At 40.5% G+C, this 19,675-nt stretch overlaps 1 protein-coding gene across 18 annotated transcripts in view; it reads left to right on the top strand.

Annotated features, from left to right (window-relative positions):
• BRSK2 (BR serine/threonine kinase 2) overlaps positions 1–19,675 on the top strand; it is a 532,635-nt gene that overhangs the window by 489,266 nt on the left and 23,694 nt on the right. For all 18 annotated transcript variants that reach the window (XM_077321456.1, XM_077321462.1, XM_077321458.1 and 15 more), the window contains 3 exons: positions 5,884–6,007; positions 9,299–9,479; positions 11,142–11,231. In XM_077321456.1, the coding sequence (XP_077177571.1) occupies positions 5,884–6,007; positions 9,299–9,479; positions 11,142–11,231 (395 nt within the window). The remainder of the gene's footprint in view (positions 1–5,883; positions 6,008–9,298; positions 9,480–11,141; positions 11,232–19,675) is intronic.

Genomic DNA, 19,675 nt, shown 5'->3' on the forward strand with positions numbered 1-19,675 from the left:
ATCTGCTGATTTACAGTGACTCTCATACATTGTATTCTCCATTCTAATACTCGTGGAATGGATATTCAAAACACTACTGCAAAGCAAAACTTAGGCAGTAATCCTATGCTATTGAGTTCCCATTGAATTCAGTGTTGTTTAAACAGCCTGCATGAGTGCAGCCACAAGGTGGGGGGGGGGAATCACTGCCTCTAAAGGAGTAAAAGCTCCACAGATTCATGGGATAATCTAATTTTTATCATTAAGAAGTTTGTGTTTGCTATATTCTTCCCAAAATTTGACATTAAAAAACGTTTTTGCACAATGTGTGCCAGAAGATGGAGCTATGCTGATTTACAGCAAGACAAGACCTCAATTCAACGAAGTCCTAAATCATGTGAGTCCTGTTGAATTGATGAAATTGGGCTGTATGTGAATGTGCACTAGTCTTCTTAATTTAGAATCTAGCCCATAGGGGCCTAGAAACCCCATGTAGAACTGCTAATAGAAACTGAATGTATGTAATTGTTTTCAAAAATGTGTTTAGCCAACAGGGACACCATTCTGTTTAATTCCACGATATGGCTGAAAATTAAAAGTACTATCTGTCTTTATAGGCAGGATTATGTACTCTGTCCAGTATAGCTGTTGTTTACCTTCTATATCTTGAAGCACTATTCATAAGAGGAGACCAGGTGCTGTGTTTTTGAAAGCTGTGCATATTCACCTCTTATCCCTTGGGGATATCTTGTATAGCTGTTCTGTACTGTGCCTAATTCTAATTCTCATTTCTTCTTTTATTTTTCTTCCATGTAGAGCAACTCCCATGATCATTCTTGTTTTACGTATATGATGAGGCTGCCATAAATAGAAAGTACACATTAACAAAAAACTCAGAATAAACACACTCACAGAGGAAGCAGCAATAAATTGGCGGAGGCTGGTGGCAATGTCCTTTGCACAGCCTGTGCCTCTTGCAGCTCTCCCCATCTCTTCCTTTGCCCTTTTGTCTTGGAGGCTGAGAGAACTCTCTCACTATGACTGTCACTCAGCACTATGACTGTCCCAAGGTCACCCAGGTGGCTGCATGTGGTGAAGGAGTGGGGAATCAAACTTGGTCTTCCAGATTAGAGGTCGCTGCTCTTAATCACTACACCAAGCCCCATAGCCACTGTGCAGTGTCCCTTGTGGGCTGAAGCCAAGGGTTATTTCTCTGTGCTTCAGTTCAAAGGGATGAGCCCTAGGAGCCACAGCCAACCTGCTTGTAATGAGCATGGCACTGTGTGGAAGCGAGGGGAGGAGTCAGCTTGGTGTAGTGGTTAGGAGTGTGGACTTCTAATCTGATGAGCCGGGTTTGATTCCACACTCCCCCACATGAAACCATCTGGGTGACCTTGGGCTTGCCATGGCACTGATAAACGTAACCGAGCAGTGATATCAAGGCTCTCTCAGCCTCACTTCCCTCACAGAGTCTGTTGTGGGGAGAGGAAAGGGAAGGTGAATGTAAGCCACTTTGAGACTCCTTTGGATAGAGAAAAGTGCCATATAAGAACCAACTCTTCTTCTTCACTGTGGCTGGGGAGGGAAGGTAGAGTAAATACTCCATGTGGAAGATACTGAAAGAAACACACGGAGATGCTTACTCACCCAAAGCCTAAACAGTTACAATGAGAAACAATTCCCAGTGATGTCTAGGACAGTTTGGAGTAAGGGTGCCAACCTTCAGGTGGGACTTGGGGATCCTCTGGAATTATAGCTCATCTCCAGATTACAGAGATAAATCCTCCTGGAGAAAATGGCTGCTTTGGAGGAGACCATGGCATTGTATCCCCTGGCTTTATTCCCAAATCTGCAGGAGTTTCCCCAACTGTGACCGGTCAACCCCATCCCCATCCCCTGCCACTGGTCAGGGGAGACCTACAACTCCACAAGCATTTTCAGGGAGAGACAGTTCCAAAACTATGGCTCACCCATCAAGAGCCCAATCATTGCAGCAGTGATAGGTGAATGCCCTCAGCACTGGGAGATTAACCCTAGCAGACAAAATAGTTTATTTTAAATATGAGCTTAAGTCATGTCGTGCTTAAAAGGTTTAAACTAGAACTTAGCTTCAAAGTCAAAAACTAGTGCAGCCAGCCCCATTAAGAGTCATCTGAGTTTAAATATGAACATGTGAAGCTACCATCTAGCAGCTCTGCATTGTTTATGTTGCCTGACCTGAGCTCTTCAGGTTCTCTAAAAGAGAAAAGTCTTCCTCAAGATCTGCTACCTAAATGATATGTTGACTGGAAAAGCCAGCAATTCCTTGTGATACTGGTGAGAAGTGATCCTAGCTGGCATTGCAGTAAAGAATCTGAACAGTAGTGCTAAGTCCAAGAGACAACCCCCCAAACCTGAGGAAAGGTGGAAACATTTCTGCTCTCCCCACAGTGTTTCAGGCCCCAAGGGGACTTGGTAGCATAAATTCAGCCTTCCGTTTCAGTAAACATCCCTGTATTCATTTTCACCAGAGCCAACTAAGCACTGAAACTGCAAGATATGGGCCTAGATGATCTCTGACAACATGCTCTGTGGAGCAGATCAACAAGATCATTAGCAGAGCAGCTGTGTGCTCAGTGGGAATATCCATCTCCTCCTTCTCTCTAGCCCCTATTGTTAAACTAATAAGTCTATTCAGTAAGTCAGTTCAATCAGATTTGCTGATTTTTTTCATTATAAGATGTCAGTACTACTTTCTACATGTACGTGCCCAGCAGAAACAATATGGTTCCTCAGGAGAACTCGGAAGAACCCATAATATTTTGTGTCTCATCAGAATAGTTACAAAATTATTACAAGCTTTAGGGCATCAGTAGAGACCTGAGCAGGGTTTATATCTTTTATGCACTGGAAACTTCACTGCCCCAGCTTCCGTGCAGGAGCACAAATCGGGGGCGGTTGAGGCACATCGGACCAAATGCTCCCCCGTGTGGGTGCAGGAAGAGGTGGGGCAATCTGCCACAACTAAAACTCCAGCCTGCAGCTCGGCATGAAACCTCCAGTGCATAAACGGTCTTCCAGATGCAATTTTACCAGGCATATCTCCAACCTTTCATCCTTTTCACAAAAGTAAGATTTTTAAAAATCTGCTTTTAGCATGCTCAGCAAAATGTTCCATTAAAACCAGGCCTTATAAGAAACATTTAACCTGACACAGGATGATCTTAATGGATATGAAGTCAAGTCATATTATGGGGAACAAAGCCAGCCTTTAGCAAAATGGACATAAAAATGTTCAAATTAATCTCATAGTGATAAACAAATATGGTCAGAAAAGCAAGGATAGCTTAGTTTTTAAATCAAGTATTACATTTTTCTTGGTTGACAGCAGTTATAAAAATTAACTGCACCATTTCATTCAATGGAATAATTGATTTATATCCTAATATTGTTTGGCTGCCAGGTAAGAGATGTTCGGAGGTAGTTTGCCATTGCCTGCCCCTGTATCATGACCCTGGTGTTCCTTGGAGGCTTCCCTTCCAAGTGCTAGCCAGGCCTGACCCTGCTTAGCTTCTGAGAGCTGATGGGATCAGGACACAGAGTCCACCTCCCAGAGCACTCCAGGGGAACTGTTCTCAGTTGCATGGAGATCAGGGGTAATCCCAGGAGATCTCTGGCCACCAACTGGAGGCTGGCAAGCCTAGTTTTAACTGCTGTGCTCTATATGTATATAAGTTGATTTTTAATGTCTTTTTAACTATTTGTTAACCATTTACTGCATTGAGGGCAAGAATTGAAATGAAATTTATTCATTATAATATAATATAACATAACAATATAATACTGAAGGTAGGAAGCCTACCCTGCTGTGTTGGAAATCCTGACTTCCTTTTATATAAAAACTATAAGAGAGTAAATTTCTGTGTTCAAAAAAATGATGCTTTATTTATTTATTTATTTGAGGGATTTGTATCCTCTCAGCTCTCTGGAAATAAACAATAAATAACAAATCTAAAACAACAGGCGAATTGACAATCTCAAAGGAATTCAGATTATTAAAACACAGTATTTGTAACTATTTCACACTATTTTACAAACTCTTCAATAAAAGCGACTGCTCAAAACTCCTCAACAAAACACATACTAAAGATTACTTTTAAAACATATTTATGCATAAAAATGAGAAAGGTTTTACAATCACTGCAGAAACTCAAGAGGAATAATTGTCCCTTGCCCCTTCAGGAATTTAGCTGAATATTTAGTGGGGTGTGGGTAGCACGTTTGAGACAGTGGTATAGTCCCCACTCTGCCTTACAGTTTGCCGAGTGATCTTATACCAGTCTCAGCCTAAACTATATCACAGGAGCTTTGTGAGGCCAAAATGAAGAAGAGAGCTCATGTCCAAACAATTTCAGGTTGAGTGATGCATTTGAAAAATGGGAACTGGTGTGAAACAGATATGAGCAGATAGCAAGGGAGGGATATCTCAGGGTTTTTGTGAGGACAAAATGGAGAAGAGAACTCCAAACAACACTATTGCATTACACCTTGGTGAAGTCCCTCTCCTCCCCACCCTGCCATTTCCAGGTTCCACATCCAAATCTCTGAGGATTCCCCATCCCAGAGCTGGCAACTATACATACATGAGCCTTATAATCCATTTATCTTCAGTGTAAAAAACCACTTTTTTGGGGCATGTTTGCATGTAATTTTGTAATAATGTAATCCTAGTATGTATATAAATCAAAAGGAATTGGGTAGATTAGGAGAATAATCAGATATGAATAAAGGCCCCTAACATGCTCAGAGGTGAATAACAACATTGTTCTAAGGCCCATGGAGTCAATGTGGTGTGTTTGTGAAACACATGAACAAATCAATATGCAATCTCCATTCACGCTGTACTGTAGGCTTCTTAACAGCCCACGTAAATGACTGGCCCTTTCTCTTTACTGTTCCCCATGCTAATCTTTGGCTTGTGGACAGTTATAGCTGCTTATGAATATTTTAGAGAGATGTGCTTTCCCAAATCACTTTAATGGAAGAACAGAGAGATATTTAGCATACTGTGACTGTGTTCTTTGCTTTCACTAATCCAGCTGGCTGACAAGAGGTAGGAGCTTTATTTTTGAAATGCCAATGTACCTTTTTAACTCAGAACGATCCCTTTGTCTGGTAAATGGATAATGTGACTTAATAACCTCAAAACCAGAAATTAGATCCGATCAACATTCTGCCTTTTCCCTCCACACCAGCAATGTGTCCTAGAAGGTCATTGCCATGGGTCCCTTACAGATAAAAAGCCACAGGGGCCAGGGGGCTGCAGTGAGGAGAACTGTGTGAAACCCCTCTCTTCCATCAACTGAACATGCCATAAAAATGAGGTGTCTGCAGGACTGTCCATGCACACTGTGCACATTAAGGTTCAGAGGATGCCAAACAGGATATCCTATGCCTGTGCAGGGAACCTGCAGTCCAGCAGAATGCACATGCACTGTGTGTGCATGTAAGTGCCACAGTGACCTGTCAATAGCCTTCTTATTCAGCTTCCTGTACCTTTTAAAACTGTTTCACAGGTATGTCCTTTAGAGCTTTTATTCATCTAGATTCACTTTAAAGATATTTGGCATTCTGTTTCTAATACATACTCTGTATAATCAAACCACATGAAACTTTAGAGTGCTGTCTTTCTCTCGTTGAATATGACTCCTTTTGGCACAACAAATTGTATAATAACTTTGCATAGCTCCTGGTTGGTTGGTAATGCGGTTTATTTATTTGTTTGAAAGATTTCTATGTATTTAGAAGATTTCTGTGAGTACTTTGAAGATTTCCTGTGTTGTGCAGTGCTTTCCTTCGCTAAATCTTCTCTTTGCTTCCTGGGTTTTTTTTCTTCTCTCTTCCCCTTTACCTTTCTGTGGTCAGGCTTGCCAAAAAGTCCTGGTTTGGTAATTTTATCAATCTGGAGAAAGAAGAACAGATATTTGTGGTTATTAAGGACAAACCACTGAGTTCAATCAAGGCTGACATAGTTCATGCATTCCTTTCAGTAAGTACATAAACAAATTCATATGTACATAAATAAGTGAAATTCAGCGTGTCGTGATCTCTCAGTCTACATTTCCAGAACCATGTTGCCTTCTTGTTCTCAGTTTGTGCCATCTTTCTTCCTTTCTATGTATTCACTATTCACTCACATCTGTCAGATTCAGAACTGGATTTCTTAATGGATATTGATGCAAAGATGCTTTTTTTTTTTTTTTTAAGATTGCCTTTTCTAGATTCTCCAGACTGTGATGTATAAAGTCATATTCAAGGCAAATTGCACATAGAATTGCTCTGCATAGGAATGGTAATTTATTTACCTTCCTAGCCAATAGCGTTTTCTTTGTTCTGGGAACAAGAATCTCAGCCTTTGGAAGAATCCCACCTCAAATCACATTAAGCAACTCTCAATGCAACCAGCAACAATGAAAACTAGAGGCTAATATAGTTTTAAAAAATCTGATTCATTTGGCCTTTGAATTCTTACATATTGTGCAGTTCTGTTCAGAAGTAAATCCCATCCACTTCAATGGGAGTTACTTCCAAGTATGTGTGTATGGGTTTGCAGCCTTAATTATACAGTTGTTGGGAGCTAGTGAGGTAAAACAGTTAACAGCATGAGCTTCAAATTAGGAAGCCATTGGTTCAGATCTAAGCTCTGCTGTGAATTAGTATGTGGCTTTAGACCCTTCTGCTATCTCATAGGATCAAAACAGACAGTGCACATGAGATCAATCTTCAGGGTCTCCCACAGTTTTTAAATGTTTTAAGTACTGCTGGGAAGTACAATCAATTTAGGAATAAGGGGAAGAATGTTTAAACCATTTATCCCAGCAAATATTTACCCCACAGAGGAAACAAAATATATGATATGGTATCTTATGGGAGGGGGGTTGTGCAGATTTAGGGCAAATTTGAACCAACCTAAAGCCCAAACTTTTTATTTATTTTATTCATTTTATTTATATACTGCCCCTCACTGTGGTGTCTCAGAGCAGAGTACATGGAACAGCAGAAATAGTACATTTAAAACATGTATAACAATATGAACAGAAGATGTAATGAACAAGAACAGGTGAACAACAGTCAAAACTTGAGACTTCATGCCAGGATAATAGCAGCTTGGTGGCAGCTTTCGTTTGGGGTGTGTGGAGAGTCAGAGTTACTTGACAGGGGGCTGGATTTGAAGGAGGCCCCTGGCACCAGTCTCAACTGAAAGCTTGGTGGAAGAGTTTTGCAGGCCCTATGGAACTGATTGAATTCCAATAGGGCCTTAATTTCATTGGAGTGCTCATTGGAGCAATGGTCAAACATGACTGCTTCCCCTATCCGATTTTAGAGCTTAAAAAAACTGCAGGAAATTTTGGACTCAAAACATCTGTGTACTATCTAGTTTGTCTATCAGAGTTAACTACCCATCTGTAAAATGGATTGCCACTTCTTAGAAAATAATGGCATTCCTTACAGGGTTATTATCTTTAGATTAATGTTCACGAATCACTTTGATGGGCATGAACCAATTCACTACCTTTAATTCATCACAAATTTGGCTGGTTCCGCCTCCTGTTAGTAACCTAAAAAGTTGAGCAGCAGGAGAATAAGTATTTAAAATTATAATGTAAATATTTATTTCAATACCTGTGCACATATAAAACTTAAAAACATCAACATATATCTCACTGTATTGCACAAATCTAAAACATTTTGACACATAGATAAATGACCAAATAAAAAAAGGCATTTCAGCCCCTCCTTGGAGTCTTCTTCAGTAATATTTAAATGCACTCATGTGATATTTGGGCTGATCCTGCGTTGAGCAGGGGGTTGGACTAGATGGCCTGTATGGCCCCTTCCAACTCTATGATTCTGTGATTCTGTGATTCTATGTGATGGAGACTATAAGAAGGTGGTAAATAATATGAATGGAGAGGCTCCCACACTCATGAAAAGTATCCAAATATATCTCTAGGATCACCCCCATTCAATTATTTTTCAAGATGCTACTCTTGTAGAAGCTCTCTCTGCACCTGAATGTATTCTCATGTCTCATGGATTTGTGCAATAGAGCATGAACACTTCAAACACTACATAAATGTTAACTATTAATTTTGGAATGCAGCTATTTTTTCCATGTTTAGTAAATCACATTTTAACATTTATCTTTAACATACTCCCATAAATCCTTTTTCAGTTCTGATAGCATACTGTCCTACTTTACATCATAGGTATGAAAGACAATTGAATTTTTAAAAATACAAAAAGAAAAGTTCCCAAAATGGCAGCCATTAATATAGGTGGGGGCATAGAATTGTTTCTGTACATTTTAAAAAAGGACTCCACGTGTGTTTCAGTTGTACAACAGAAGAGCACATATCTCTAGATAATTTGTTTCTAAGTTTAACCTCCAACCACTATTTTTTTTAAAGATTCATAAATATAGCATGATGTTCTGGTTGAGTGCTTAGATTAGGATATGGGACCTCCATTCTACCATGAAGGTCCCTGGGTGATCTTGGACTAGTCCTTCTTTCAACCTAACCTAACAATGGTGTTGAGACAATAAAACAGAGAAAGGAAAACCATGTACACCACACTGAACTCCTTGAAAAAGGATGTGATAGTTAGAAATGGCTCCGTAATGCTAAATGGTAGTTGCAGCACTCAGAGTGACATTACACAGAGTGGCCAACACCGGCTTCAGAAATGGTCCATCGTGTTCCATACCAGAGCTATAATAGCAGGGGCTGCAGTCTCTGGGCGAACTATAGCATTCTGTCATCTACACAATGTTAAAAAAATTGAGCTATCCACACAACACAACAAATGGGAAGGGAGAGGAATGGGAAGGCGACTGTAAGCCGCTTTGAGCCTCCTTCGGGTAGGGAAAAGCGGCATATAAGAACCAACTCTTCTTCTTCTTCAAATGAGAAAAAAGAACATATTTATATCGTGCAAAGCAGTTTATTGTGCAGAAAGATCCTATAATCTATACAGGTCAAAAAATTATTTCATATAGCTCCAGTGACCTTAGGGTTCATAAACAGTGCCCCTATTGACATTCTGAAGTTGCATGTCCTCATGCTCCCTTACTCAAGAAGCTTTCTGCAATACTTCTCATTCTAAATTATTGCAGGTTTGTTTGGAAGAGCATTTTGTTTGTAAAATATCCAGTCTCAGATGCCATATGTCTTTACAACAGTGCTTTTCAAATGCTAAGTTCGATCAGGTTGCCTTTTTGAAAGTGTGTTGTAATTGGACCTGCCAGCCTCCTTTTGTTTATTTCTCTGTGATCCAGATTCCCAGTCTCAGTCACAGCGTCATCTCACAGACAAGCTTCCGTGCAGAGTACAAATCCACAGGTGGCCCTGCTGTCTTTCAGAAGCCAGTGAAGTTCCAAGTGGACATAACCTACACAGAAGGTGGGGAGGCCCAGAAAGAGAATGGGATCTACTCAGTCACTTTCACACTTTTATCAGGTAACTGCTGTGAACTTGCTGTCTACATTCAGGATGATAAACACATGTGAAGTAGCAAGAGCTGTCTCATAGGTTCTGTTTCTTTGTTTGAAACATTAGTTTTGCATTCAGGGAAAAGAGAGAAATACACTATTTTTGCATTTAGGTGAAAAGAATTATATGCACAGATATGGGGTATGAAACAGCTGAACACAAATCGGCATTAATAGAATTAGGCTGCAGTACCAGAGGCATAGCATTCAAATCACGGGGAAGCAATAGTGACACACTGTATTCCATCATCATCAGACATTATCTAGTTCCAGTTCTGGACCCCAATGTTAAAATAAAATTATATCAATAGAACTGATTCACAGTAAAGATGGCTAGGGTCTGGAAAACAAAATTCTGTGAGGAAACATCGTGTTTCAATTGAAAAAGAGAATTTTATTTATTTAATATATTTATATCATAATTTTCTTGTCTTAAAGTGGCCTACAAGTCACAATTTAAACATTTCAATTGAAAATTGATAGATGAAAACCCCTTTCCCTAAAAGATACATGCAGTTTATACCCTTGGCAAAAAACATGACTTTGCAGTCATTGTTGTCCCCCCCCCAAAGATTTCTACATGGTGCTCCCCTTACCTCTCCAGGTAGTTCATTCCAGAGACTGGGAGCTAAGTTGTAAAAAGCACAGGCTCTGGATAATGCCAGGCAGGCTATCTTAAATGGGGGAACAGGTGATAGGAGGCAGTCTGAGGACCATAGGTTGCACATGAGCACATACAGGTGGAGACAGCCCTTGAGATATGCAGATCCTTAGTCATTAAGACTTTTAAAGGTCATAATGTGTACCTTGAATATGTAATAGGAACAAACTAGTGGTCAATGTAGGTATTCTCTTTTCTCGTCAGCTGGCTCCTATTAATAATTGGGCTGCTACATTTTAAACAGATGCAGTTTCCAGATTGTCTTCATGAACAAACCACCACAGAGTACATTACAGTTATTCAACAATGAGGCTACAAAGCATGGGTGACTGTGGGCCTGTTAGGCTGAGTTTGAGAAAGGAGAGTGTTGATAAACCAGATGTAGCTGCTAGAAAGCATTTCTACCTAGTATGCCAATCTTGTTTTAAAACCAAAAAGTTGGGTTGATGATGCCCCCAAACTCCTAACTTACTCTAGAAATGCCCACTTGACTTCATCCAAGACATGGGGAACCAATCCGTCTAAACATTGGCCTTTTGTCAGATGCTTGGGGGGAGGACATGATTGTGCTCTTCACGTGCCTGAAGGGCTGTCACAAAGAACTACTCTAGAAGGCAAGATTGGTTGTAATGGGATTAAGTTGGACATTAAAAGAAATGCCTCAACGGAGCAGATTAACAATGGAACCAATTGCCAATTAAGCTAAAGGTCTACAGAACCAGTCTACAGAACTTCCCACCAAGTTGTTCACCAGCCATGTATCTTAAGAGAAAATGAACCACTAGAAAGAAGGTGGTAGATATAGTTAACATTAAGGACTAGAAGTTATGAAACTGGAGTCTAATACTGAATTGAAAAGAACTAGAGGGAAGATGCCCCTGGCTTCCTACCTTTCTTCTTCTTCACATTCTCCATTTATGGTGGTCTGTAATTCTGCTTCATCTGACAGTCCAATGTGTCTTTTTACAGGTCCAAGCCGTCGCTTTAAGAGGGTAGTAGAAACCATTCAGGCACAGTTGTTAAGCACACATGACCAGCCTTCAGTTCAGCAGTTATCAGGTAAGTAGCTTCCATAGCTCAGCGCTTTGCTTCAAGCAAGGGCGTGAATTGGAAGCGCCACTCAGCATAGCCCTCACCCCTCACCTAAAAACTGGCTTCATTCAGACCAAATAGGAAGAGTCTTCCTCACATCCTTCCCCTGCCATCTGCTCCACTGCCACCTGCCTCGCACAATTCCCATTTCCCAAATGCATCGTCCAATGGAAACAGCCCCGCCCCAAGAGCCATTTGTCCCCTTTCACAGGAAGTGTCATCAGCACTTTATGTAACTCCAACCTCAACCCTCACCAGAACTTGGGAGATGCTTTAAATAGTATCAGATGAAAGAGTCCTCTATGGTTTTAAAAGCATTAAAAAATCTAATTTGGGTTTTGGGAAAAGGGATTCCTTTTGACAGCTGGGAATAGTTTGAAGTCTAGAACAAGACTAATGTTGTGAGGTAACTAGTTCTGAAGAATCCTTTTTATCAGTTCTTTGTGGGAAAATGAACATGGTTACATAATGACAGATTCTCTACTGGTCAAGTCACGTTAGAGCAGATTCCCCCTACATGGCCTCTCTGAGCCACTAGAAAGAATTAGATTTGGTACTTCCAAGCAGACTGTGTAAAACTGTAGATTTAAACACAATGAGAATGTCTCATCAGCTGTAGTACTCTCAGATGCTGCAGCTACAGACATCTGGCTAGTGCAGTACGGAAGGTGGCTAAAATATGAAATAGAGAAGAGAAAATTGGAGTGGATTCTGATGACACAGCACAGCATGGCGATTGCTTCTACAATTATGTGTGGCTGCATTCAGATGGAAAGCTAGTCATCCGTAGTGATTGTCCATCCATACAAGTGGTCCTGACCATGCTTCTGCTATCTCCAGATCTTCATCTGGTCCAGTCACTATAGAAAACATAGTTTCCATTGGTAAGCAGCTTATGCATGGTGATATTTATAAGCAGCCACCATCAAGTTCAATTTCAAACTCCAACAGAACTGTGAATTGATGGAAGTCTTAACAGGAAACATTTATTTTGCATGTGGCTGTAACTTAAAAATTATATGGAAATCCATGTTTTGGAATAGGTGAAAACATGGAAGGAACCCAAATGGGGTGGTTTCAAGGGCATAGCTCACTATCCATTTTGAAGTGTGTAATGGGAAGGAAGACCAAGATCAGTAAATGGTGTTACAATTCTATCACAGTAGCCACCTTTTTGTCAGGTGATGCTGAACCATTCTTCGTAACATAATATCTTTCTTAACCTGGAAGACTCAGAACCAAGCTGAATTCTATGGCAAATAGTTGCTTAATTCAAAAGCAGCCTCAGACAAAATCAATGTTCACTTAATCTGTAATGTTCAGATTAAAGTGTGAAGTATTTATACTGTTTCTAGTCCCTGGAGAGGTTCAGATAGCCTAACTGCTAACAAAATAGAGTTCCCCCATCTTTCAGTTTGGGTACCACTACAGGTGAGTGATTGGCAGCCTCTGTGAACAGACCTGTGCGAGGGGGTATGCATATGATGTAATATATTGCAACTCATATGCTCTCCAGTGGGGTGACCCTTCCATGAATATGCCTCAAGCTCCATCACTGCCAGCAAAGACTTGAGGCTTTGTGGAGGTGATGATTATTACCTCTCTGATCTTGCTTGGCCTGCTGACTGTGGACCAGCCCATTAAACTGGCTCGCCTGGGTTTCAGAACTAGACTCTTTTCTGTTGTCTCTCATTCTTTGCAAGTTCACACTACTGTTGATAGACATTGCACCGTTTCCTTGTGTGTGCGTGTATCTCATTTCGAGTGGTGTATACCTATGTCTCACCAGTACATCCCCGTTAGTATTTTTCATTTTCATCTTCATTTCTGCTTCTTGGGACTCACTCTGCTTATTACTAGTGATCTAAAGCAAACTGTAATCCATACACATGGATCAATGAAGTCCTAGAAATTGACTATTACAATTAAAAAAAACCACCTAGTATTAAAGACACTTCAGCTCTGGAATCCCTGTGCAGTTTAATTCCTTGACAGGATGACTGGTGAGACAGACATATATATTCCTTAATAATACTCACCCAAGTTCTGGAAGCACCACCGTCTCAAGTGGAAAGTCTTTGAATCCATGTAACAACACATGAATGGATGAAAGGCAAACCCCACCTCCCTTATTCAAGAAAATGATCAGTGTATGTTTCAATCTAACACACTCTTCTGCGGCATTCTTCCATGGACGGGACCCATAACAATCAGGAAAAATAATGTCTGCAAGGACAAATAGTAGATATTGTCATGGATGTCACTTCTCTTTTCATGACTGATTCATTCCCCCTTGTTTGATTCCTTTAAGAAGGATTTAGATGTTTGCATGTCTTTTTACTAAAAGGAAATATTAAAATAACCTGTCATTCCATCTTGCCACTGGATTCTTTGCTCTAATCCTTGATTTATGTCTGGAAAAGACTCCAGTAGTTTCCCAAACTAAGTTACAGTTGCTAATTTTACTTTCTAGTAAAAGAACTGGTACACTGCAACCAAGATAATCTGAGTTTAGCATTAATATTTAAAATGCAGCTGCTGTACCTTTCACTCTATCAGTTCCTGGATTGGCTCATTACTTTTCTTTTCTATCTAATATGTGCAAAATATTAAAAGCCCAATTGTTACTGCAGATGGTGGAAGAGGCAAGTAAAAAGACTGGGGAAGAAATAGGTAGGAGGTTAACAACCGCAGGTTCTCCTGCTGCATTTTAAAAATTATCTGGGTTGTTCAAATAATCCTATTTTAAAGATTGGTTAAGAATGTATGTATGTAAAATAGCTCTTTTCTGACATGCTTGTGTCTTTATCATTAAATTGAATTTTGAACAATGGCACTAGAGTCAAAAGATCCACAGGATAAGGGCATGTTTAGATAGATGTGGGATTTCTACACATGTGGGGCAGCCCCCAGTTTTGCACAAGATTCCAAAAGTGGGGGAGTAAGGGAAGTTTTAAAAGCTTAAAAACATTAGAGTACAGGAAGTGAGAGATCTAGTGATACCGTGTCGTGAAATCTCAGCCACCGTTAAGAGGGCTACTTATTAAACCAAGAAATGAAGGCAGCAGGAATGGCAGGGATGCAACACTGCCAAAGTAGGCAGGCAGGCAGAAGAGGAATCATTGCTGCCTCCTCGTGAAACAGTAATGGTAGGAAAGCAAATAGATGATGGAGATGGTGGCAGGTGCCACTGCTAGGGAGGCATCAGCAGTGCTGTGAGTGAATGGGTAGCTGAGGGAGCAAGCAGAGAGGCACCAGGAAAGGCAAGGGAGAAGGGAAGAGGGGGCAGAGATATAGGGAAGAAAGGTGGTGAGGGAGGGACAGAATGAAGCCAGAGGAGGAAGCAGGGACAAGTGGAGTGGAATTTTCCCTCTCCCACAATTTCTTTGCTGATCCCTGTGTGTGCATAGTTAGATACATTACTTTGTGCTAGATTCTGTAGGATGAGAGGGAGGCTGGCAGGACAGCTTCCACGGTTTTCAAAATCTCCTGTTCTTCTATATAAAAGCACTATGACTGGTTACTTACAAAACTCAATAATTTCTCAAGAGGAGTGCACTTTTCACTATCTTTATTTGTGAACTAAAAGTAACTTTAGTCAAGAAAGAAAGCATCAAATAATGTCTGAGGAAAGACTATCATTTTCCTGTTCAGTTTTATGGTGAACACCAAAATGAAAGAAGTGAATCTGGACTTCGGAATTATTGAAAGATTATGCTCAACATTTTCACAGTTTCTCATCTACCCTTGAAACTAAGAGTTGTAATGTAGTCATGACTTACTGGGAAACTCCTAAAGGCATTTCATGTTAATTGTCTACAGAATGTCACAAAAGAAAACTAGATTTTCTGTGTTTCCATTCAGTTTAGAAAACAAGCAATGGAACAAACATTAAGCGTGCTTTGTACCCCCTTCCTGATGTAAAATCTTAAATGTGCTCAGATATTAGCAACTATTATTGAATTTTAGAAAGAGAAGTCTGTACTAAATCTTGAAAATAAGTAAGCACGCAAAGTGTACTCTCCAGCGATTCAATAATTCTTCAAGAGCAACTTGACCTATGCAAAGGGCACAGGGCAGAATCTGTGTTTTCTGTGGATTTTCCAGTCAAGCAACAGCCCCTTGTGTAATATCTCTTGCTATTCCCAATGGTTCCCAGTCCTCAGGAGTAGCTTTTGGTGCCATTCCAAGGACTGCAGAAGTTAGGAGTGGGCTGGGATGGTCTGTCCCACAAGTTGGATTTATGGAACATCACTATGGAATTTGAAACAGTATATCAAAAAGAACAAAAAAAGAACTGTGATTAACATAATTTGATCTGGTTTGCAGTAGTTGCTGACGTGATGGGAGGAGGGCAGCAAAACATTTTAAAATCACCACCTGAGCCCTCAGATAGCCCTACTGCAGAGAGTCGGGTTGTTATCCCTCCCCTGCCCTTCAAAAGTAGCTGCCAAATAACCTCACCAAAGGTCAATAGTGAGGGGGTTGGGTGGATCTTCAAGGATAACTTTCTTAAAGCAGCCCAAGTGCTTCTCTGAGGTAATGCTGTAGGACTAAAGGGGACAAAGGTCAACAAAATCCCCACTCCAGCCCTCAGGTGGTCTGTTTTCTGTCACTTCTGTTGAAAACAATGTATATGCTGGGATGATATCTCCCAATTTGGGTTTAGTCCATCCAAATGGAGATGAGCTTCAGGGGTTAAAGCAAAGTATGTTTTTTCACAAGCATATGGCTAGTAGAATCTTTTAAATTTTCTTTTAAGTTTTTGACCAGGTTTTACAACCATAGAATAGTATTTGAATCACATCCCATGGTTACATTCCTGTTAACATGTCTTATGAGAATGCATTTTCCACACACTTTTCTCACGGATGATGCTGTGAACTGAGGCTAGATTACTAGATGGCCCCAGTTCCTGGGGTTCTGCACCAGTAAATTGCATGGATAAATTGTTTTTACATACATTTTACATCCATCTCTGGGAATTATTTCAAAGGCTGCTCCATGACTGTAAAACAGCACATCAGAACTCTTTGCACATTCTCCTTTAGACCCTTAAATTATTGGATTTTCATTATCCATCTGTAACAGTAAAATGCCACAAATCAGTGAGGGAGCCTGTGAATTTCTCAGAACTATTTTAAAAAACAATCACAAAAAGATGGAGAGAAGGGAAAGTGCTACAGGTCATAAAAGAGCCCCCCTCCCAATAGTATGTTTTAAGATGACATACAGGGAGTGTTATGCAAACTTCATTTGGTTAGAATGTGCTAATAACATATTTCAGTTTGTCCTTAGGGACAACTGGGTTGGAAAGGCAAACAATGGCTGTTCTCCCTTGGAAAATAGCAACAGAAATTCAGTTATGCCTCTAGCACAGGAATCTCTTGTAAGGCAGAAAGAAGAAAATTGGGTGGTCCTTAGATTAGCAAAACTAGAGATTAATTTCAGATAACACAGTAGGTAAAAAGTCAATTGAAGACAATTTCCTACTAGTCAGGGTGTGTAACCCAGATGCAGTGTTCAGTTAGCCAACAGTTCTACTGTCCCTCTTTAGGGTGACTAAATTCATTATCCCAACAGAGTCAAAACTGTGAGGTAAAAAAGCCAATTTTTCCCCCAATCATATTTTAGAACGTAAATATGCTATTGGTCTCTCTTTCCCACTTCTTTATTTTGGTGCTTGCTGTTCTACTTACAGTCTCATCAACCCTACCTCTTTTTTACCTGAGAAAGAAGAACCCTACTGGATCAGACCAGTGGTCAATTTAGTCCAGCACACAGTTGTCCTGGAAGGCTAGAAGCAGGAGCCTTCCCATAATATAGTACCTCTAGCATTCTCTGAATGTGGAAGTTCCTTTTTGTCACCATGGCTTAAAGGACCTATTCTGAATTCTTTGTAATCCTTTTTAAACCCATCTATGCTTGTGGTCATTGCTCTATCCTGCAGCAGTGAATTCTGCAATTTAAAGTAAAAAAGCATTTATTTTACTCTGTCTTGAATTTATTGCCCAGCAACTTCCTTGGGTGCTCCTGTGTCTTAGTATTATAAGAGAAGAGCAAATACCTCTGTCCACTTTCTCCACCCCATGCATAATTTTATAAATCTCTTATCATGTTCCCCCTTAGTTAGCTTTTCTTCAAAACTGAAGTGGTCCAGACAATTCAGCCTGCCCACATGGGAAAGTTGTCCCATCACCTTCATCATCCTGGTTGCTCTCTTCTGTAATTCTTCTAATTCTGCTATTTCCTTTTGAGATTCCCAGGCTATTTCCACATTGAGGTGGACAATGCACACCACCTCCTACTTGTAAACATGCAATTGTTAACCGCTTTTAGCTGTTTCCTGATGGGAGACCCTTCCCGCATTATCCCACTGTCTTGTCATGGCTTTTCCCTTCCCAACGAGGTGGCAGAGAAGACAGAAGCGTGGACAACCTGCAGTACAGTACATTTTATTTCCACTGATACATGGTCATGTTGCTTTGTGGTCCTGTAGCAATGTGGACCGTGCCATTTAAAAAATTAGCAATTCAGAAATGGAGAGGGGAGGGTGGGTACAAGGGCAGGTAAAGCACTAGCAAAACTGCCGCATGTTTCTTCTTTCAGACAGGTTTGCCCCTGTTTGTGCTTCATTGTGCACCACAACAAGAAAGGGGGAATGGATTATCCTGCATTCCCTCATTGCGAAGCAACAGGGACAAAAACTCATACCAATCACTGGAGAGCTACGGGTTGCTGCCAATATCATGAGGAAGCAGCATTAAATCCTGCAATAAAAAGAGGCTGGGCAGGGGCAAATTCTTCATGCAGATTCCCTCCTATATGATTATGTACAACTTTCTGGACAAAGTTTGAGCCCAGTGGCACTTTTAAAACCAACAAAGTTTTATTAGAGGTATAAGCATTTGTGTGCATGCACATTTCTTCAGATACATTTCCCCAATCTCTGAAGAAGTGTGCATACATACAACAGTTTATACATTGAATAAAACTTTGTTGGTGTTAAAGGTGCCAGTGGACCAACACTTGGTTCTTGTGTTTCAGACTAACACAGCTACCCACCTGAATCTATAAACAACTTTCTGTTCACTTTGCTCTTTTGCCCTGATATTTTAAAAAGTGAAGTTTTTCCAGAAAACATATGTATCTCTTCTCACATGCTTTCCAAATCACAAATTGTGATGTGCTGGCATTACATCTCTGGGATTAAACAGATCACCAGCCTAGAACAGTTGCTGAGCTCCAGAGATTTCTATCAAGGTCAATGGCTGTGAGGGGCTTAAAGAGGCTTAATGCTTTTTAATTTTTGCATTTCTGCCTTGATATCCAAGTGCAGAAGAGTTACTTTTGGCTTTCCTAGACCTTGTTCTTGGGCACATACTTGCCACTGCCTGGAATTCAAATACTTCTGCAGTCTCCCTCCCACATCTACAGGAGGCCATTCATAGCTAATTGCACAAAGGATCTCTAATTGGCTTCAGAAAAACTGGATTAAGGATCCTCTTAGGATGGTTGTTAAGCTGGGTGTAAACTGCACGGAGCTTTTATTCCAACCCAAGGTTGATTCAGTCCCTGCCGCCTACACAGAATGGAATTTCCGTTTTGATTTTGGGTGATTTAAATTTTCCTTCTGCAACAAGCAGGATTGATACGGAGTGACCCTACCTTTATTATGCGATATCTTAGAGTGCTTTTAACCCTCAATATTTTAAGATTTGGATTGAGAAAGCAGGCTGTTTTGAATCTGGGCTCTCCTCCATGGTAGAGAACCCCTGATTGGCCAAAACTGCTCATGTGGCAAGCTTGCCTTAAAGGAGAAGCCCCTAATTGTTCTCAACTTCTGTCGGTCTTGTATTTTTCCTCCCTCCTCTGCCTTCTTCGATCCTCTCCCCCCCCCTTCAAGAAAAGAAAGAGGCTGTGCTTGGCTTCCCCCCCCCTTCTGAACTACTTTAACCATGTGCAGAACACTTTTCTGTTTCAATGGGGAGGGGGGGAAGAGGAAGACCCGAGTTCAAATCGATCTGAATTCAACAGGATTGACAATGGAATAAACAAAGTAAGTTCAGACTCTGTCCTGGTCTTTATGAAATGTTGAGGAAGGAGAAGTATTGGGAGGTGGCTAAATCCAGCACTGAGTCATGAACACTGGAAATAATTTGGAAATATTCTGTCAGATTTTATTGCATTTAAATCCCAGTACTGATGATGCTGGAATGCCAATTGACTTTATGGGTTTCTATCTGATGACAGTTTTGGTAAGAGCATTTTCCAAGAGAGGCTGGTCTGTGTATTAAAGTCTGTGATGGAGCTTTGACCTGCAATGCAATGATTGCTTACTGAGAAAGCAATCAGAGCCAATGGAGACATTAGAGAAGACTGTTGAAATGTATAAATAAGTGAGTGAACAG

The sequence above is a fragment of the Paroedura picta genome, chromosome 2 (assembly GCF_049243985.1).
Source record: "Paroedura picta isolate Pp20150507F chromosome 2, Ppicta_v3.0, whole genome shotgun sequence".
NCBI classification, from domain to species: domain Eukaryota; kingdom Metazoa; phylum Chordata; class Lepidosauria; order Squamata; family Gekkonidae; genus Paroedura; species Paroedura picta.